Source organism: Suncus etruscus, chromosome 17 (assembly GCF_024139225.1).
Source record: "Suncus etruscus isolate mSunEtr1 chromosome 17, mSunEtr1.pri.cur, whole genome shotgun sequence".
Taxonomy (NCBI): Eukaryota; Metazoa; Chordata; class Mammalia; order Eulipotyphla; family Soricidae; genus Suncus; species Suncus etruscus.
Genome location: NC_064864.1, coordinates 29,911,984 through 29,934,149, shown reverse-complemented (window position 1 = coordinate 29,934,149; position 22,166 = coordinate 29,911,984). Strand labels below are relative to the sequence as shown.

Genomic DNA, 22,166 nt, shown 5'->3' with positions numbered 1-22,166 from the left:
TATGAATGTTTATGGAAGTAAACTCAAGTCTGTCCTCTCCCAATACTTGTGTGAAAATATAGTGTTTCGGGGCCGGGCGGTGGCGCTAAAGGTAAGGTACCTGCCTTGCCTGCGCTATCCTTGGACGGACCGCGGTTCGATCCCCCGGTGTCCCATATGGTCCCCCAAGCCAGGAGCAACTTCTGAGCGCATAGCCAGGAGTAACCCCTGAGCGTCACCGGGTGTGGCCCAAAAACCAAAAAAAAAAAAAAAAAAAAAGAAAATATAGTGTTTCTACCAAGAAGAGGAACTTCCACAACAAATGTTAACCAAAGAGAATACAATCCTAGCTGCACATTTTTTGTTTGTTTTTGTTTTTGGGCCACACCCGGTGGCACTCAGAAGTTACTCCTGGCTCTATGCTATGAAATCGCTCCTGGCGATCAAGCCTAGCAAAGTCTAGGCCCATTTCAAGCTTCCACTTCCTTGATAATCAGATTTTTTTTTTTTTTTTTTTTTTTTGGTTTTTGGGCCACACCCGGTGACGCTCAGGGGTTACTCCTGGCTATGCGCTCAGAAGTCGCTTCTGGCTTCTTGGGGGACCATATGGGACACCGGGGGATCGAACCGCGGTCCATCCTAGGCTAGCGCAGGTAAGGCAGGTACCTTACCTTTAGCGCCACCGCCCGGCCCCAGATGTTATTATTTTTATTTATTTAGGTTTTTGGGTCACTCCCGGTGCCATTCAGTAGTTACTCCTGGCTCTGCACTCAGAAATAGCTCCTGGCAGGTTCAAGGGACTATATGGGATGTCAGGGATCGAACCTAGATCCGACCCTAGGTCAGCCACATGCCAGGCAAATGCCCTAACACTGTGCTATAGCTCTGGTCCCCAACTCCCAACATCAAGGCATATCTTGGTCCTGGTTTCTAGATAGCCGTGGAAAAACATTGTCATTCCCTAACATAGATTGTAAGCCAGAAAATTAATACCCCCCCAAAAAAAATGAATATAATATTCTTCATTCTATTGGCTTCTCTCTGAATAGTTTTTTTTTCTTTTTTCTTTTTCTTTTTCTTTTTTTTTTTTTTAACTGTGGCAGCACTCAGGGGCTCAGAAATCACCCTTCCTGGTAGAGTCAGGAACCATAGGGGATACGGGAAACCCAGGTCGGCCACATGCAGACAAACACCCTATCCGTTGTGCTGTCACTCTATTCCTCCATAGTAGTTTTATCAGAAACTAATGAAGCTTTAGGTATTCCTTATTTGTAAACGCCCCTATAAATACCGAGAGTTTATAGAATGTTGTAGGTTGACAGGAAAGTCAGGTTATGAGATTCCTGGAACATTCTTAGGCTTTATGAAGAATTTTACTTGCCTAAAACGATTTCAAAATAAAGAGACTTGAAAGTTCACTGATTTCCAGTAATTTCCTGTGACTCATTTTCTCTTTCAAATAAATACTGAGTTTTGTGATTTATTTTGTGTTTGAAATTGTATATTCTTTGTATTGAAAAGGAGACAAAAAGGGGCCGGAGAGATAGCATGGAGGTAAGGCGTTTACCTTTCATGCAGAAGGTCATCGGTTCGAATGCTGGCGTCCCATATGGTTCCCCGTGCCTGCCAGGAGCGATTTCTGAGCACGGAGCCAGGAAAACCCCTGAGCAGTGCCGGGTGTGACCCAAAAACCACAAAAAAAAAAAAAAAAAAGAAAAGAAAAGAAAAGAAAGGAGACAAAAACCGTACCCTATGATGAACCAGGCCCTTCTCTAATCTGTGTCAACTTTTCTCCAACACCTCCCTTCCTATCCTACAGCTCACCAGAAGGTTACAAACAAACTGGGAGGTGACAGCAGCTGTCCCTGCAGAGATGACTGCATGCAAGATAGAATACCCTCACTACTTGCATTCCACCTCCACCCCAGTCACACACTGGATGCCTTGCACCAGTTTTTCCTCACAAATGCCAAGTCCTTTTGACATTCCCAGAGACTGTGTTTAGGTTAAAAAATTTTTTTTGTTCAGGGGCCAGAGAGAGAGAGCACAGTGGTAGGGCTTTTGCCTTGCATGCAGCCAAATCCAGGACAGACTGTGATTCGAATCCCAGCATCCCATATGGTCCCCCATGCCAGGAACGATTTCTGAGTTCAGAGCAGGAGTAACTCCTGAGCACTGCCGGATGTGATCCAAAAACAAACAAAGGTTTGTTTAACTATGTGATGCATTTTCTTTTCTTTTTTCTTTTCTTTTTTTTTTTTTTAATTTTTGGGTCACACCCGGCACTGCTCAGGGGTTACTCCTGGCTCTATGCTCAGAAATCGCCCCTGGCAGGCACAGGGGACCATATGGGATGCCGGGATTCGAACCACCATCCTTCTGCATGAAAGGCAAATGCCTTACCTCCATGCTATTTCTCTGGCTCCCGTGATGCATTTTCTTTAAATAATTAAAAAAACAAACTTTGTTGATCCTATAATAATCTCATTTAATACCCAATTTAATACCCATTTAGAACTCAGCAGTAGAATATTTGCCTTTTATTGTGAGGCCCTGAGCTTGATACCTGTTACTCCAAGAACAAATCCCCCAAAAGCCCCCAAAATGCTTATAAATGACTTTCTCATTATCCCTGTTAGAATCCAAGCTAGGGGCCGGGCGGTGGCGCTGGAGGTAAGGTGCCTGCCTTGCCTGCGCTAGCCTAGGATGGACCGCGGTTCGATCCCCCGGCATCCCATATGGTCCCCCAAGAAGCCAGGAGCAACTTCTGAGCGCATAGCCAGGAGTAACCCCTGAGCGTCACAGGGTGTGGCCCAAAAACCAAAAAAAAAAAAAAAAAAAAAAAAAAGAATCCAAGCTAATTTGCATATAAAACCTCATGAGGGGAGGGGACAGCTAAGCTTTCTGGGGCTAACTTCTCTTGTTTGGTTGGTTGGTTTTGGAGTCACACCCAGATGTACTGAGGGGCTATTCCTGACTGTGCTCTGGGATCTCTCCTGGAAAGTTTGGAGAACCATATAGGATGCCAGGGATGGACCTAAGTGGTCTGTGTGTAAGGTATGTGCCCTCCCTACTGTACAATCTCTTCTATTTAAAAATCATTTTGAGGGCCGAAGTGATAGCACAGCGGTAGGGCATTTGTCTTGCATGCAGAAGGATGGTGGTTCGAATCCCAGTATCCCATATAGTCCCCTGAGCCTCCCAGGAGGGATTTCTTAGCGCAGAGCCAGGAGTAACCACTGAGCACTGCCAGGTGTGACCCAAAACAAAACAAAAAAAAAACAAAAACAAAAAAATCATTTGAAATAGTTTTGGTCTCCTCATTTTCATGCATCAAAGAGACTTTGGACTAGTGTTAGATAAGGGATAACTGATTTGCAATTGGAAAGGTAGCTTGTCAGGGTTTATTTAAAAACTTATTTTGAGTTTTGAATACAATTTGTTTGTGAAAAGAGAAACTCAGTCCCCACCTATGTGATTATGACATGACCTTCTGTTTTGTTTGTTTTATATTTTTGGTTTGTTTGAGTGTTTTGGACTACAAGCTATACTCAGGACATATTCCTGGCTCCGCACTCCCAGATCACTTCTGGAGGTGCCCAGTGGACCATATGGAATGCTGGGAATCAAACTTGGGGTGGCTGTATGCAAGGCAAGTGCCCATTGGATCATCTTTCCAGACCTTGACCATGGCCTTCTTTTGCCATTTTTAGTTCTAAACAATCTAATATCTTTTTGTTTGTTTTTTGTTTTTGTTTTTGGGTTATACCTGGCAGCACTCAGGGGTTACTCCAGGCTCTATGCTCAGAAATTGCTCCTGGCGGGCTCAGGGGACTATATGGGATGTCGGGATTTGAACCACCCTTCTACATGCAAGGCAAATGCCTTACCTTCATGCTATCTCTCTGGCCCCACAATCTAATAACTAATTGTAGATGGAAAAAAACAAACAGAAAAAATGTTTAAAATTTAATGCATATTGGGACTGGAGAGATAGCATGGAGGTAAAAGTCCAAGCTAATCTGCATATAAAACATCATAGGGAGAGGGGACAGTAAGCTTTGTGGGGCTAACTTCTCTTGTTTTATGTTTGTTTGTTTGTTTTAGTTGGTTGGTTTTGGAGCCACCCTACGGGTCTATCCTTGGCTCTACACTTAGAGATTTCTCCTGGTAGGAGCTCAGGGACCGACCATATTCAGTGCCAGGGATTAAATCTGGGTCACCCACAAGCAAGGCAAGTGCCTTCTTCACTATACTATTGCTTTAACCCTTGAACTTAACTCTTCCATGGCACAACATACATGAGTTGCATTCCTGCCTCAATATTTTCGTAGTACCCTAATAATTGACTATTTATGTATCATTTATCTCCTATTTTCACAAGAAGCAGCTATGAAGATGACTCTTAGGTGTGCATTTAATGTTAGCCAAACTATATAAAATACTAAATACATTTATACAGTATATATGCATTTAAAATTTTTTTGTTTTTGTTTTTGGGTCACACCCGAAAGTGCTCAGGAGCTACTCCTGGCTCCAGACTCAGAAATTGCTCCTGGCAGGCTCGGGGGGACCATATGGGCTGCCAAGATTCGAACCACTGTCCTTCTGCATGCAAGGCAAACGCCCTACTCCATGCTATTTCTCTGGCCCCTTGCTTGGACTTTTAATAAGGGATAATTCGAAAGTCATTTAGAAGTGTTTTGGGTACAGGGCACTGACAGAACTTTACAAAAAAAAAACATCTAATCCCATCAAAAAATGGGGAGAAGAAATGAACAGACACTTTGATAAAATAGAAATACAAATGGCCAAAAGACACATGAAAAAATGCTCCTCGTCACTAATCATCAGAGAGATGCAAATCAAAACAATGATGAGATACCACCTCACACCACAGAGATTGGCGCACATCACAAAGAATGAGAACAATCAGTGCTGGCGGGATGTGGAGAGAAAGGAACTCTTATCCACTGCTGGTGGGAATGCCATCTAGTACAGCCTCTATGGAAAGCGATATGGAGGTTCCTTCAAAATCTGGAAATTGAGCTCCCATTCGACCCAGCTATATCACTCCTAGGGATATATCCTAGGAACACAAAAATACAATACAAAAACCCCTTCCTCACACCTATATTTATTGCAGCACTATTCACAATAGCCAGGCTCTGGAAACAACCAAGATGTCCTTCAACAGACGAATGGCTAAAGAAACTGTGGTACATATACACAATGGAATATTATGCAGCTGTCAGGAGAGATAAAGTCATGAAATTTTCCTATACATGGATATACATGGAATCTATCATGCTCAGTGAAATAAGTCAGAAGGAGAGAGAGAGAGAGAGAGACGCAGAATAGTTTCACTCATCTATGGGTTTTAAGAAAAATAAAAGTCATTTTTGTAACAATCCTCAGAGACAATGAGAGGAGGGCTGGAACACCAGCTCACTCCATGAAGCTCACCACGAAGAGTGGTGAGCACAGTTATAGAAATAACTACACTGAGAACTACCATAATCAAGTGAATGAATGAGGGAACTGGAAAGCCTGTCTGGAGTACAGGTGGGGGTGGGGTGGGATGGAGGGAGATTTGGGACATTGGTGGCGGGAATGTTGCACTGGTGAAGAGGGGTGTTCTTTATATGACTGAAACCTTATCACAATCATTTATGTAATCAAGATATTCAAATAAAGAGAAAAAATTAAAAAAAAAAAAAGAAAAAAAAAGAAGTGTTTTGGGGAGGGGCTGGAGAGATAGCATGGAGGTAGAGTGCTTGCCTTGCATACAGAAGGACAGTGATTCAAATCCCAGCATTCCATATGGTACCCCGAGCCTGCCAGGAACGATTTCTGACCATAGAGCCAGGAGTAACCTCTGAGTGCTGCTGGGTGTGGTCCTCCCCAAAAATAAAATAAATTAAAAAAAAAGAAGTGTTTTGGGGAATTTTGGGATTTGTTTTAGTGGAAACGAGTTTCAAGTTCAAGACCTCACATAGATAAGTTAAGTACTCTACTGTTAAATTCTATTCCTGACCTCTGTTTGAGTGTCAATTGAGACCATTACAGGATCAAAATGTTAGTACTCAGGGCTGACCTCTGGCTCAGTGGTCAAGGTCACTCTTGGAAGTGCTCAGGGGTTCAGGTGGTGATGGAGATCAAATTCAGGGTTCCTCTATGCAAAGTTTAAGCTCAAGCCCTTTGAGATATCTTTCAGTCCAGGATCAGATATATTTTTATTTTATTTTATTTTATTTGCTGCAGGACCTTTCCCTACAGTGGCCCGGGTCCCCAGTTTCATCTTCATCTATGCTCAGGGGTCCATATGGTATTCAGAATCAAACCAGGGCATTTCACATGTAAGATATGTTTTTTCCTTTTAGTTACAACCTGGCCCTGATCAAATTTATTTTTGAAAATGTTTCCCTAACTCCACTATGCGGTATGGGTTCTGCGTGGTTTGGGGACAAAATGAAGGGGACTTAATTTTAAATGATTTAATTAAATTTAATACTAATACCTCAAATTTAATACATAATACCTCAAAGTTAATTTAAAATTGTTTAGTGAAATGGAGTAGAGAGATAATACAGCAGATAAGGTATGCCTTGCATGAAGCTGACTCAGGTTCCATCTTTGGCATCACATATGGTCCCCAAACCCCTCTAGGTGTGTTCCCTGAGCTCTGAGTGAGGAATAAACCTGGAGCATCATGGAGTCTGGCCCAAAAATAAATATAGGAGGCTGCAGAAATAGCACAAGAAATGAGGCACAAAAAAAAAAAAAATTGAGGCACTAGTTTTGTAGGCAGCTGATCCCAATTCAAGCCGTGACAGTACATCTCATCTCCTGAGTACTAACCAAAAACGACACCTGAGCACACAACCAGGAGTAACCCCTGAGTATCAACAGGTGTGGTCCCCACCCCAAGTTAAACGAAAGTGATGCTGTCAGTAAGAAAGTAGGTGGCATAACTGAAACAAGAGATATTTGGAGACGGAAGTCCTGAGGAGCAGATTCAAGACAGTTTCAGGAAGTAAATTTGGTGGCTAGTAATTATTGGTTGTCCAAAAGAGCAGCCGTGGGTGAAGAAAGACATTCATAGTGACTGACTCCCAGATTCCAAACTTCAATGACTGGGTGGTACCTGCAACACACTGAAATAAAGAGTCTGAAAGAGGTGGGGGTTAGGATGGTCAGGTCACACAGTGGCAGCTGCAGAACTTCTATACAGGAGAGATACAGGACAACTGGACAGTGCGATGTGTCTTGAAACTATTATTTACAGTAATAAGCACTCTGTTTTAGTTAGGCAGTGTGTTTACATGGAATAACATGGGCAGTATGGATGAAGAATAATGGAAGCTAAAATCGACTCCCCTGTCCTGAGTTCAGCATTGAACATTATATTTGTTAGCATGCAGCCAAGCTGGGCTTGATCCCTTGTCCCACATATGGTACCTGAACACTGCCAGAAGTGATTTCTGAGCAAAGAGCTAGAAGCTGCAGCCCCTTGGCACTTGTAGGTGTGGCTCAAAGTACCACCTTCCCGGATAAAATAATAAAGTAAGCAAATAGAATCAGAGACAAATGGGACAAAAGCAAATAGGCTCAATGGACTGGAGAGTATGTTTTGCATGGAGGAGCCCCAAATTCAATCCCTAGTATTAATCCCTAACCACTACCAGGAGTGATCTTAGAACATTAAAAACTCGGTGTGGTTATCAAACCAATAAATAAAAATAGTTCAAATGGGTTAAATCTTTTTTTTTTTTTTTTGGTTTTTGGGTCACACCCGGCACCCCTCAGGGGTTACTCCTGGCTCTATATAACTCAGAAATCACTCCTGGCAGGCTCGGGGGACCATATGGGATGCTGGGATTCGAACCACCGTCCTTCTGCATGCAAGGCAAACGCCTTGACTCCATGTTATCTTTCTGGCCCCTAAATGGGTTAAATCTTTGAGAAAGATTATTTGACTGAGAACTGTACTAGAGAAACTAGAGCTCAGGAAAAACTGAATCAAAATGTTAGGCAAAGTTTTCCAATTGGAGTGTATATTCTTTTCTTTTCTTTTCTTTTTTTTTTTTTTTTGGTTTTTGGGCTACACCCAGCAGCGCTCAGGGTTACTCCTGGCTGTCTGCTCAGAAATAGCTTCTGGCAGGCACGGGGAATCATGTGGGACACCGGGATTCGAACCAACCGCCTTTGGTCCTGGATCGGCTGCTTGAAAGGCAAACGCCACTGTGTTATCTCTCCAGGCCCATATTCTTTTCTTTTCTTTTTTTTTTTTTTTTTGGTTTTTCGGTCACACCCAGCGATGCTCAGGGGTTACTCCTGGCTCTTTGCTCAGAAATTGCCCCTGGAAGGCTCAGGGAACCATATCGAATGCTGGGATTCGAACCACTATCGGTCCTGGGTTGGCTGCTTGCAAGGCAAAACCCCCTACCGCTGTGCTATCTCTCCAGCCTCATGGAGTGCATATTCTGTACCCAAATAAGTTAAACAGGTTTTATTAAGTGATGGAGTATTTACACAACTCTAATCTGTATGTTATCTCCAGAGCTAAAGCATATGTAGCTATTTCCCAAATTTTTATGATCCAGAATCCACTCCATGCCACATCTTTGTCATCAATGAGACAAAGTTCAGGCGTTAGAGAGATAGCACAGTGATAGGGCTTTGTATGCAGACAATCCAGGATGGACCTGGTTCATCCCATATGGTCTCCTTAGCCTGCCAAGAGCGATCTCTGAGCACAGAGCCAGGAGTAACCCCTGAGCATCTCTGGGTGTGACCCAAACGCCCCCCCAAAGAAAGAGACTAAGTCCAGCATTATCTTTTCCTAGAAGATTAGTTTTAAATAGTCAATTATTTCTTCTTATAATGTAACTTATGTGTGTTGTTTGGCTCATTTCGTTTTAGATTTTTGTTTGTTTGTTTGTTTTGGGTCACACCCAGCAGCGCTCAGGGGTTACTCCGGGGTTACTCTTGGCTCTACGCTCAGAAATCACTCCTGGCAGGTACGGGGAACCATATGGGATGCCAGGATTCGAACCAAGTCAAATGCCTTACCTCCATGTAATCTCTCCGGCCCTCCTTTTCAGATTTAAGTTCTGTTGGAACAGGTCTGTTTTTGTCTGATTGGTTTACTATCATATTCTTAATATTTAGAGTAGTGTTCAGCACATAATAGGTTCTCAGTCACTATATATTAAATAAATTAACAATCGCTTCTCGGCCTTTTGGCTGAGATCATGTGTAGTATCTGTTCTTATTAGTTTAATATCTGATACGTCGTCTATTCGACGACAATATATTAAATGGATTTTTGGCACTCAGAACTGGAATAGGAGCTTGCTCCGTCCATTCCACGCATCAACCTGGTATTTCAGTACATCCAGGAACGGTGCAAAATTAATTAATGCACTTGCTAAATGAACTCAATACTGAAATACCTGTATAATATTGCAAATTTGACACATTATTTTTGATCAGGACTATTCTAAGAAGGACATTAACAGATTAAATCCTTTGGGACATAAAGGCAAATTAGCAGAAGAATCTGGCAAGATTATCAAAACCTTGTGGGACGGACATAACAAGTATATCAATCTTAAAGACTTTTTTTTTTTTTTTTTGGTTTTGGGGCCACACCCGGCGGTGCTCAGGGGTTACTCCTGGCTGTCTGCTCAGAAATAGCTCCTGGCAGGCATGGGGGACCATATGGGACACCGGGATTCAAACCAACCACCTTTGGTCCTGGATCGGCTGCTTGCAAGGCAAATGCCGCTGTGCTATCTCTCCGGGCCCAATCTTAAAGACTTTAAGATAAGCTATTGGTCAGCTTAAAGACCAGTTTGCTGGACATAATCAACAAGATCCTCATGAACTATTATTATTTTTCATAGATGGACTACATCAGGATTTGATCATAGTTACTAGGCAGGAAAGATCTTTGGGGGGAAGCGCTGATTACCCTGGACAGTGATAATTCAAAGCAATAGGGCAGGAACACAAGCAGTTTCATGTGTCTATTAGTTATGCACTTTTCCAAGGCCAGTTCAAATCTATACTTCAATGCTTCACCTGCCACCAAGAATCTTGGGTTTTTGAAATGTTTACTCATTTGTCCTTATCTATAACACACATACTCTTTTGTTGTTGTTGTTGTTGTTAATTGATCATACCCAGTGGTGCTCAAGGACTACTTCCAGCTCAGTTATTAAGGAGTCACTTCTTTTGGGACTAAGATGAACATGCCATGCCAGGGATTAAACTCAGGTCTCCTGCATGCAAAGTGCTTAATCTACTGAGATATCACCCTAACTCCCCCAGCCCAAAATCTTTATTTTATCCCAATTCCTCCGATAAAAAGGCAGAAATTTTAGTATAAGGCAATTATGCAAAATTCTGATCCATCTAGTTCATGATTCTGACTTATTTGTATAATCTGTTTTCTTGCTACTATTTTTTCAAATTTTTTAATTTTTGGATGGATAGACAAGCTGGAGTTGAGAAACTGAAGCAGGACTAAAGGCCTTGGGTTCTGACCTCTCTCTATTAGTGATAATAAATTGACACTGGCATTGAAATTTTCATCTGAAAACTATTGCATTTTGTTCTCAAAGTATTCCTGAAGTAGGGGCCAGAGAGATAGCAAAGACCTACTGCGCTTTCCTTGCATACAGCCAATTCAGGATGGACGGTGGTTTGAATCCCAGCATCCCATATGGTCCCCTATACCTGCCAGAAGCAATTTCTGAGTGCAGAGCAAGGAGTAACCCCTGAGCACCACCCAGTGTGACTCCCCCCCCCCAAAAAAAAAACTCCTGAAATAGTTATTATTACCTTGATTTTCAGGTAGCTAAACTTAGAGAGATTCTTCCAATACATTCAGGTGGTACTCAGCTTTGATCTAAACCCTCCTCTAGGGATGAGGAGATATTTTGCATGCAGGAGACCCAGGTTTGACTGCAAGCACTGTCTACTCAGTGCTTGAGTCTACTCACTCAAGCACTGCAGGAGTGGCTCCTAGGCACCAAATTAAACTCTCTTGGGGGTCCAAAAAACTAGTACAGTGGTTAGGGGACTTGCCTTGCTTTCAGTTGACGCAGATTCAGTCCTTGGCACCACATAAGGTCCCCAAGCACCACCAGAAATGATCCCTGAACACAGAGTAGGAGTAAGTGCTGGCATGACTGGATGGACCCCCATCTCCCCTAAACACGCAAACACACAACATAAAAAAAAGAATCCAAGAACCAAATGAAACCCTTGTCTTACCATATTAAAGATTCAGCTGTTTTCCTAGCTAATTGTCTGTGCTGGGGAAGACACTTCCCTTTTAAATTTTTAATGGCTATAGCTTTAAGAAGTCCCCAAATAGTGGATTTTTATTTTATTCATAATTATACAACTCTTTTTGCTTTTGTTTTGGGGCCACACATGGTGGTGCTCAGGGCTTACTTCTGCACTTACCTCTGCACTCAGAAATTACTCCTGGCATGTGGGATACCAGGGATCAAACCCAGGTCAGTTGCATGCAAGGCAAATACCCTGCCCACTGTGCAATTGCTCCAGCTCCAATAATTGCACAATTCTTGCAATTTTTGATACAGAAAGGGTTCTAAGAATCAAATGAATTATGAAAAAGTTCCCCTTTTTTTTTTAAAGTAATATTTGATACCAAAAGATCTGGTAAATGATTGAATGAATTTTGTTACACATTGTATTCTCAGAAGAGTTTTCCTTGTTTGGTGCTGGAGAGATTGCCTTGTATGGAGCTGATTGGGTTTGATCCCCAGCATCTCATATGGTCTCCCACCCAAGTCCTTAGTAGTAATGCTTATGCATTACATTCATAGCTGAACATGACCCCAAAACAACAACAAAACTGGAAAGGTTTTCATTATTTATTTACTTATCATTTCCCCTTCTTTTTGTTGTTGTTACCATGACCTGGGTTGTGTGCTTAGTTGTAGTCCTAACCTGGGCCATGTATTTGCAGTATTCACACGTACTACCACAATGTTTGCTGGGGATCGTATTCCTTCAGTTGTAGTGTTCACCCACATTCTGATTGCGGTGCTCATTGGGGTCATGACAGTGTATATACACACACACATTGCTTGCAGAGGTTGAAACTCCTGGCTTGGGGACTGGAGAGATAGCATGGAGTTAGAGTATTTGCCTTGCATACAGAAGGTCAGTGGTTCGAATCCCGGCATCTCATATGGTCCCCCAAATCTGCCAGGAACGATTTCTGAGTATAGAGCAGGAGTAACCGCTGAGCGCTGCCGGGTGTGACCCAAAAACCAGAAAAAAAAGAGAAAGGAAGGGAGGAAGGTAGGGAGGAAGGAAGGAAGGAAGGAAGGAAGGAAGGAAGGAAGGAAGGAAGGAAGGAAGGAAGGAAGGAAGGAAGGAAGGGAGGGAGGGAGGGAGGGAGGGAGGGAGGGAGGGAGGGAGGAAGGAAGGAAGGGAGGGAGGGAGGGAGGGAGGGAGGGGAGGGAGGGAGGGAGGGAGGAAGGGAGGGAGGAAGGAAGGAAGGAAGGAAGACAGAAAGACAGAAAGGAAGAAAAGAAAGGAAGGAAGGAAGGAAGGAAGGAAGGAAGGAAGGAAGGAAGGAAGGAAGGAAGGAAGGAAGGAACAAAGAAACAAAGGAGAAAGAAAGAAAGAAAATTCTGCTCTCCAGGCTTATTGTTAAACTGGAAAATTAACTTTTTTTGTTTGTTTCTGGGCCACACTTGGCTGCACTCAGGATTTACTCCTGGCTCTTCACTCAGTAATCACTCCTGGCAGGTCTGAGGAATCATATGGGATCCTGGGGATTGAACCTGGGTAGGTCACGTACCTAGCAAACACCCTACCTGCTATGCTATGCTATAACTTTTGCCTCTGGAAAATATACTTTGTAAGCAAAACATTTTATTCATATATCTTTGTTTCTATTGAACTATGGAGCTATACAGCCAACATAGTCAGCAAGTTATGTGTTTCTTTTCTATAGGGCATTTTGTTTTATCTCAAACTTTTTTTTTTTTTTTTGGTCACATCCAGTGGAGCTCAGGGGTTACTCTTGGCTCTGTGCTCAGAAATCACCCCTGCGGGCCCAGAGAGATAGCACAGCAGTGTTTGCCTTGCAAGCAGCCGATCCAGAACCAAAGGTGATTGGTTCAAATCCCGGTGTCCCATATGCCCCCCCTCCCCCCCGTGCCTGCCAGGAGCTATTTCTGAGCAGACAGCCAGGAGTAACCCCTGAGCATCGCCGGGTGTGGCCCCAAAACCAAAAAAAAAAAAAAAAAGAAAAGAAATCACCCCTGGCAGGCTAGGGGAACCATATGGGATGTTAGGATTCGAACCATCGTCCACCCTGGGTTGGCTGCATGCAAGGCAACTGCCCTACCTCTGTGCTATCTTTCTGGCCCCTCAAACTATATTTTTAACTACCTAGAAATAACCTACTTTTAATGTCGCATCAAAAAGAATTGTACAGAAAAGTTAGTATTTGCATATTCTTTCAAGGTTTTATTTTTTAAAAAGTAGAATTCATAAGCTGCCCCTCCCCCTAAAGAAAAACATGCAAAATGTTTTGAAGCACACCTCTACCATACTACATTCCACTTCTGACATCTTAAACATTTTTTCAAAACAAACAAAAAACACCCAAAGGAGGAGTACCTGGTTTGAGAAGTGAACCTTATAAAAGCTAAGTTTCTAACATAAACACTGCATATACAAATCACCCAGTTGTAAAATGTTAATGTTTATAAATATTCAATTAAAGAGACAAGAACTATAGATTTTTAAATATAACAGAGCCACACCATGATCAGCTGAAAACTGTGTTTGATGCTATAGGACATGGGTATTATCTTGAAATAATAAGTTGAATAATTATAACCTTAACCCTAATATTTAATCCATCTTATAGACACTGAGGAAACCATATTCATAAGTTTTTGTTTTATTTTTTAAATCATACCCAGAGCTGCTCAGGACTTACTCCAGCTTTGTGCTCAGGCATCACTCCTGGCAGGGCTTGGATGACTGACTGTATAAGATGGTAGGGATTGAACCTGGATTGGCCACAAATAAGGCAAGTGCCATCTTTCTGCTCTAAGAACCATACTCAAAGCTATCTCCTTCCCTTGCCACCTTTATAATGGTTTCTGCTTGTTTTGTGTATTGGTAAAAAAAAAAAAAAAGAAAGAAAGAAAGAAAAGAAAAGAAAAAAGAGCTCCTCAGACTTTATACTGCTCTGAGATGCAAAAAAATTGAATAAAAAGTTCTGACAAAATTATCCTTTGAGATAGTTCATTTCTCATAATAATGACTGTAAACCTTTTAATGATGTGTGTGTGTGTGTGTGTGTGTGTGTGTGTGTGTGTATCTGTAAACCTTTAAAAAGTTATTTTGGAAACTTAACTCTAGGGAACATTTTTTCCTTTCCTCAAGACAAGTCTCTGGTGATTTAGTAGTTCTGTTTAGTTTTTGCTTTCAGAAAAGCCATCTAGAGCCTTTACAAATAAATATTCAGCAACCTCCTAGTCCATGTATATTGAACTCTGCAAAAAGTATAGAAAAGTCTAAGGTATTTGTTGGCAATGCCTGAAAATTTTCCCAGCATTTCCTGCAGATTTCACTCTGCCTAGTCTTTCTCTTCTTTTTCTTATGGCACCAAAGGGAAAGAAGGCCCTGGGGTGGTGGAAGCACATTTATGTCTTTTTAGTGCTCCCTGAGGAGATTTGTGGCTTTGTTCTTTAAAAAAAAAATCAGCTATGTCCTCCAAGGAGAACACACCAAGGACATTAAGATCAGCAGTCCCTTGACAGCCTCCACTCTCAAAAGAAAACGTGTTCTAGTTCATTCCCACACAACATTGCAAATGTGAGAAGAGAAACCCCAAAAGAAGAGTGAAGAGAGGATATCCATGAGTCAGCCCAAAGAAAGCCCAAGTGTGCAAGTGAGAAAAATCTATTCAAACTACCTGCTTCAAAGAAATTTTCAATCATCATCACAGTGTTTCCTAAAAGGAAAAGAGTCTACCATGGCCAACCTCAGGAACTAAGCTTCTCTCTGCATCATCCAACAACTTTAAAATGCTTCTTCGAACAATTGTTCATACATTTGAGCAGTCTGAAGACCCGAATCTATTTCAATGCACACTTAAATAATTGCTAGATCAATGCAGCACATACATTTTTAAAATGTTGGCCAAAGTGACAAAATTTTTATCTCCTCTCTTTTCCTTCCTACATTCAACACCATTCTGTGTAACTGCTGTGCTTCACTTAAAGGAGCTGACAGAAAGGATGGTGCCAATCTGAGAAGGGAGGGTCTGCCAACTCATTCTTATTGAAGTTGGCAAAAAAAAAAAAAAGTTCTCCACCCCAACTTTGATTGGGTCTGTTCACAGCCTATTCTGCCTCCCCCTGTTACAGACGCCATCTCTCTCTTCTCCACACATCATTCGATCTGTTTGGGAAGGGTGCTAGGAAAGACTTAGAAGTAAGTAGACATGGGATTGGGAATTAAATATTATATCTCCCCATTTAACAAAGCCAATCATTAGCAAAAATGAACCCCCGAAAGCAAGACAAAAGCCAAACACAACCCCACAACCTAACAGCAGTCATTTAAAAAAAAAAAACTCACACAGCCAAGCAAAACTGGAAAAATCCAATTCCACTTTCCTATCACAATTCAAAAAGGAGCCAAGTCTTTCAGCTGTTTCAGATTGAAAGAGAAGGTGAAGAGTCTGCCTTTCTCCTGCTCTCTGCAGTGAGAGCCAATGCCCTTTCTGAAGCCTTTGCCCATCTCCTCTGATGCCTGGGCTCCCTTCAGAATGCTCAGGTCTGTTCAAGGTCTGCAGACTGATGTGGAGAAATCACTCCATGATGCTAACAATGCAACACTTCCTTTTTTGGTGAGGAGAGCCCAGTAGGCTTTAGCTAACCAGCCCTCAGCTATGACTAAAAATACCCTGCAGTGCGGACTGTTTGGCACTGCATTCTGTTTGCCAGAATAGCTCTAAAGAACTCCACAGAATGCTTGGGATTCTCCATAACCGCTCTGAGATTATTTCCCTGCTTTGGTGACCCCATAGACGTGGATCATTTTGGAAATGTTACTTCTTTCCACTTTTTGAGTTCTCAAAATTCTGTCCTGAACATCTGAAGTATTAGACCAATGTATTACTCGCTTGGTTTAGAATCTTCATTTGGCTTCTAGTGTGAACTATGCAAAAGAAAGGATGACAAGTATTCTTCAAAAGGGCCCAGTTGCTTCCTGTCTCCCCTCTTTCCTCCAAGATGAAACATCAGCCTCTTTGAGTCCTTCGTTGCCTGCAGTGAAAGAGCTCTGGCTTGAGCTCAGCAGAAGCCCAGGGCTCCCTACACGTTAATGGCGTGCGCGTGCTTCTTACACAACGGTCTGTCCTTCTTGGAGTAGAATGGCTGCCCCTCCAGATTCACATGGCAGACCTGGGACAGAAAACACATCAGCATGAGACAAAGCTTTAGTGCTTAACAGACAACGATGGCATGAGTCTGGATGGAAGGCAGACAGGAATATAAGATTTCAGTAACTGGGCTGGAGAGAAAGCACAGCTGTAGGGCGTTTGCCTGGCACTTGGTTGACCCAGGACAGACCTGGGCTGGATTCCCAGTATCCCATATGGTCTCCCGAGCGTGCCAGAAGTGATTTCTGAGAGCAGAGCCAGGAGTAACCCCTGTGCATCGCCAAAATATAAAAATAAATAAATAAATAAAAAGATTTCAGTGACCCATTTAAGATAAGGTGCTCTTCAAGGTACAGTCTGTTTCTCCTGACTATGAATTCCATTTTTCTTCTTTTTTTTTTTTTTTTTTTTGGTTTTTTGGCCACACCCGGCATTGCTCAGGGGTTACTCCTGGCTGTCTGCTCAGAAATAGCTCCTAGCAGGCACGGGGGACCATATGGGACACCGGGATTCGAACCAACCACCTTTGGTCCTGGATTGGCTGCTTGCAAGGCAAACGCCACTGTGCTATCTCTCCGGGCCCCATTTTTCTTCTTTTTTAAAACGAATTCTTTATTGAATCACCATAAGATTCAGTTACAAAGTTTTCCATGATTGAGTTTCAGACATACAATATCCAATACCCTTCAGCAGTGCATATGTCCTGCCACCACTGTTCCCAATTTCCCCTCTCATTCTCCACTCCCCACCCCGCACCACCTGCCTCTATGGCAAATTTTTTTCTTACTTTTTTTTTTTTTTTAATTTTTAGGTCAGTTGCTCCTGGCAGGCTCAGGGGACTATATGGGGGACCATATGGGATGCCAGGAATCAAACTGTGCTCCATCCAGTGTTGACCGAGCGCAAGACAAATGCCCTACAGCTGTGCTATCCCTCTGGCCCCATTTTTCTTACTTTTCTATACTCTCTATCTCTTCCTTTTTTTCTTTTAGCACTGTGCTTTGCAATATTGTTACTGAAGGGGTATCAAGCATATCACTGGGGAGGGGGTTTTGAGCCAAGAGTAACCACTGAGCACCACTGGGTGTGGCCCCAAAACAAAACCAAACAAAAGAAAACAAATATAGGGCCAGAGTGGTAGTAGGGTGCACGTTGTTGTCTCAGGACCTGGGTTCAATTCTCAGCATCCCATAAGGCCCATGAGCCTACCAGGAGTAATTTCTGAGCACAGAGCCACGAGTAATCCCTGAGCACCACCAGGTGTGCCCCCCCAAAAAAGAAAGCAGAGATAAAATTATACATCTGAAGGTGATAGTATTTGGATGCAGTTTGATGACAATAGAAACATAACTGAAAGAAGTAAGCTCAGTAATATTTTCTGAGTAACTGAAATTAGACTGGGAGTCTGACTGATTTAGAGAGACTATGAGAGAGACAGTCTCTTTCTCTCTCTCAATTTCTCATTCCCTCCATTCTTCTCTCTACTTAAAACCATTCCTCCTGGGCCCGGAGAGTTAGCACAGCGGTGTTTGCCTTGCAAGCAGCCGATCCAGGACCAAAGGTGGTTGGTTCGAATCCCGGTGTCCCATATGGTCCCTCGTGCCTGCCAGGAGCTATTTCTGAGCAGACAGCCAGGAGTAACCCCTGAGCAACGCCGGGTGTGGCCCAAACAAACAAACAAACAAAAAAAACCAAAAAAAACATTCCTCCTGAGGAATAGTACAACGTTTCCCCATCTCAGAAGTGAAACATCGAGGCTATCAGGCAGGGCTCCAAGGTAGGTTCAATCCCGAACACCAGAATTAAAACAAAGACAATGACTCAATCATGTATACTAGAGCAGTAAGTGCTGCCCAGGCTGGTTTGGGGAAGACAAGGATTCTCCAAAGAGCAGAATCAACCTGTTTCTATAGGTGGGTCTTTGGGGTAGCCTGTGGCATTTTCACAGCTGGCTGGAACTTATTTGTAATGTCAGCCTGAACAATCCAGATTTCATTGCTTCTTTTGGTCTCTTAGGACTGCTGCTGCTATGACTGTCTGCCAAACACGGCAGACCTGAAGGAGCAGGCAGACTTGCAATTCCCTGTGCCATGGCACTCTTTCCATGAGTCATAGGTCTTGCATTGTTTTGTCTTCAGAGATCTGATCTTTTGGGCTATGTACTGCCTTCCCTAGTCTCCAAGTATCTTTTCTTTTTTTTTTTTTTTTTTTTTTTGGGTCACACCCGGCGGTGCTCAGGGGTTACTCCTGGCTGTCTACTCAGAAATAGCTCCTGAGGGGCCGGGCGGTGGCGCTAAAGGTAAGGTGCCTGCCTTGCCTGCGCTAGCCTTGGACGGACCGCGGTTCGATCCCCGGTGTCCCATATGGTCCCCCAAGCCAGGAGCAACTTCTGAGCACATAGCCAGGAGTAACCCCTGAGCATTACCGGGTGTGGCCCAAATATAAAAAAAAAAAAAAAAAGAAATAGCTCCTGGCAGGCACGGGGGACCATATGGGACACCGGGATTCGAACCAACCACCTTTGGTCCTGGGTCGGCTGCTTGCAAGGCAAACGCCGATGTACTATCTCTCCGGGCCCTCCAAGTATCTTTTCAAATGTATGCTCTTAGGGCCGGAGAAATAGCACAGCAGTAAGGCATTTGCCTTGCATGCAGGACGGTAGTTCAAATCCGGGCATCCCATATGATCCCCCGAGCCTGCTGGGGGCGATTTCTGAGCATAGAGCCAGGAGTAACCCCTGAGCGCTGCCGGGTGTGACCCTAAAACAAAAACAACCCCCCAAATTATGTTCTTAGTGGTTTCAGGATTATGCCTAGTGGTGTTCTGGTGGTCCTCCTACCTCTAGAGATGTGCAGGTGACCATGCAGTGCAAGGCATTGAACTTGACCTACTGCATGCAAACCATGCACCCAGCCTGTTGAGCTATCTCTCTAGCCCCTCAAGTCTCTTGGATCTTTCTAAATATTGGGTAGCCAGATTTGCAGGCAGATTATCAGATATGTCATAGCTTAAATGTAAGAGTCAATAGCTCTGATCATAGCTCTGCGGGGTACAACTCCAGCCTACCATACATCACTGTCCCTTTTTTCTGGGAAACCAGACCTGGCGGTGCTCAGAGCTTAATCCTGGCTCTGCATTCAGGGATCACTCCTGGAGGAGTCAGGGAACATATGGGGTACCATGGATCAAACCCAGGTTGGCTATGTGCAAGGCAAATACCCTACTATTTTTCTGACCCCCAATCATTGCTCCTTTTTGGAGGGGAGTCCACTATATATTTAACAGATGCTGAAAGGCAACTAGAAAATCTGATCTAACTTGGAAAATCAGGTTATGGATTGAATTGGCCACCTCCTAATTCATAAGTTGAAGTCCTTACCCCCCCCATACTACCAAGCATAGCAGTTTTATTTAGAAAGTGTATTTTTGGGGGCCGGAATGATAGCACAGCGGGTAGAGTGCTTGCCTTGAACTCGGCTGCCCCAGATTCAATACCCGGCATCCTATATAGTCCCCCGAGCCTGCCAGGAGTGATTCTTGAGTGCAGACCCAAGATTAACCCCTGAACACTGCCAAGTGTGTCAAAAAAAAAAAAAAGTGGATCTTTGCAGATACATCAAAGATGTAAGTTAAAATGACCTCACACTGGGAGTAAGGTTGGCATTAATCCAATATGACGAATGTCCACTTGACAGACAGACACACAACAGATTGTTATGTGAAGTTGCAGAAAGAAGCCAACAATGTGAAGATAGGGGCTGGGAGATAGCATGGAGGTAGGGCAATTTGCCTTGCATGCAGAGGGACAGTGGTTTGAACCCCATCATCCCATATGGTTTTCTGAGCCTGCCAGTAGAGATTTCTTTTTTTTTTTTTGGGGGGGGGGGTCACACGGCAGCACTCAGGGGTTATTCCTGACTCCAGGCTCAGAAATCACTCCTGGCAGACTCGGGGGACCATATGGGATGCTGGGATTCGAACCACACCCAAGGAAAACGCCTTACCTCCATGCTATCTCTCAGGCCCCGCCAGGAGCGATTTCTGAGGATAGAACTAGGAGTAACCCTTGAGCGCTGCCAGGTGTGACACCCCCCCCCCCAAAAAAAAAACCCAACAATGTGAAGATGGAGACAGAGACTGGGATCATGCAGCTGCAGGCTCAGCAACTATGCTTAAGGACTAGCATGGCGCTGCTGATCCTCAAATGTGAATTTCTAGTCCCAGGAGTTATGAAAGATTACATTTCTGGGATTTTAGCCATCCCTTTGTGATACTTTATTCTGACTGTCTTAGCACACTAATACACAGAGTGAGTTAACAATGCACCTCACAAATGCTAAAATGTAAAAGTGAAGAGTAAAATGTAAAAACCTGAAGTGTACTGCAGTAAAGTTTATGAGTTCAGGTTGATTATAACCCTAATACAGGTCTCAAGTCTATAAAATTTATTTAACCTGAAACTACATGGAGATTTTATACATCCCCAATTTTATCTTTAAACAGCTCTAGTTTAAAAAAAAGGGGGGGGTTAATGAGGCCAGCAAGATAGGCATTTGCCTTGCACTCAGCCGATTCAGAATAGATGGTGGTTTGAAGCCTGGCATTCCATATGGTCCCTCAAGCCTGCCATGAGCAATTTCTGAGTGCAGAGCCAGGAGTAATCCCTGAGCACTACCACGTGTGACCCAAAAACCAAAAAATAAAATAAAATAAATTTTAAAAGGTGTGTGTGTGGGGGGGGGGGGGAAACAAGGTGTGTGTGGAGATAGTTCAAAGGACTGGAACATATAGATTGCTTGTAGTGACTCAGGGTTCAACCATATAGTCCCCTGAGTACCACTGGGAGTGACTGAATACTATGCTAGGAGTAATAGGAAAGGCCCCACATTAAAAACAAAGGGGGCCAAAGCGACAACCCAGCGATAAGGCATTTGCCTTGCATGTGGCCAACACAGGATGGACCCCAGTTCGAATCCTGTCATTCCATATGGTCCCCAGAGTCTACCAGGAGTGACTTCTGAGCGCAGAGCCAGGAGTAACTCCTGAGTGCCACAGGGTGTGACCCCCCCCACAAAAAAGGTAGTAATATCATGTTCCTGTATTCCAAATAAAGTTTAATCAATTATAGGTTCATAACCAGGACTTTGGTGGAAGGACCATTTCCTAAAACTCATGCAGCTAAATATTGGAAAGCTTAGGACAGAAAGAGTAAAAGTATACGGGGTTGGGTGTTTGCTTCACACATGGCTAATCCAGTTTCAATCCTTGGTACCTCATATGGTCCTCTGAACCTAACCAGGAGTGATCTCTTAGCGTAGTACTAGGAATAAGCCCTAAGTACTGCCGAGTGTGACCCAAAACCAAAACAAACAAAAATTGGGAGGCTCATTGCCATGCCTTCTCCAACTCAAAGCCATGTAAGGAAACCCAATCTCAAAGTAAAAGTGACCTGGTCATTGAGCAGAAATAAATTGTCCATGGTTAATAGTTAATCTAGGGCTTATCTCCAGGCAACCACATATCAAGAACAGGTCTTACTTTCTAAAGGCTCTAACAAAGGGAAATGTATCTCAGCTTTCCATAAGATTAGTGAACAAACTCCAATCTCCTGTTTACCTGGAAAATTTCAGAGAAGCCTTTAGTGACTTCATCACATCTATAACAATGAATAAATATCCATAGAAGTCTTCCACCCCTATTTAAATCCAAGCAATATTACTGTGCC

General features: G+C 43.2%; 1 protein-coding gene and 1 non-coding gene across 6 annotated transcripts in view; one reads left to right on the top strand and one right to left on the bottom strand.

The window, feature by feature from the left end:
* The first annotated feature begins 9,208 nt into the window (after nucleotides 1–9,208).
* On the top strand, nucleotides 9,209–9,399 carry LOC125995177 (U2 spliceosomal RNA). Its single transcript, XR_007490760.1, has one exon. It is a non-coding gene; the product is annotated as a U2 spliceosomal RNA (small nuclear RNA).
* A 6,974-nt stretch (nucleotides 9,400–16,373) lies between these two features.
* LDB3 (LIM domain binding 3) overlaps nucleotides 16,374–22,166 on the bottom strand; it is a 71,247-nt gene continuing 65,454 nt past the window's right edge. For all 5 annotated transcript variants that reach the window (XM_049790660.1, XM_049790661.1, XM_049790662.1 and 2 more), the window contains one exon: nucleotides 16,374–16,463. In XM_049790660.1, coding sequence (XP_049646617.1) covers nucleotides 16,374–16,463 — 90 coding nt within the window. The remainder of the gene's footprint in view (nucleotides 16,464–22,166) is intronic.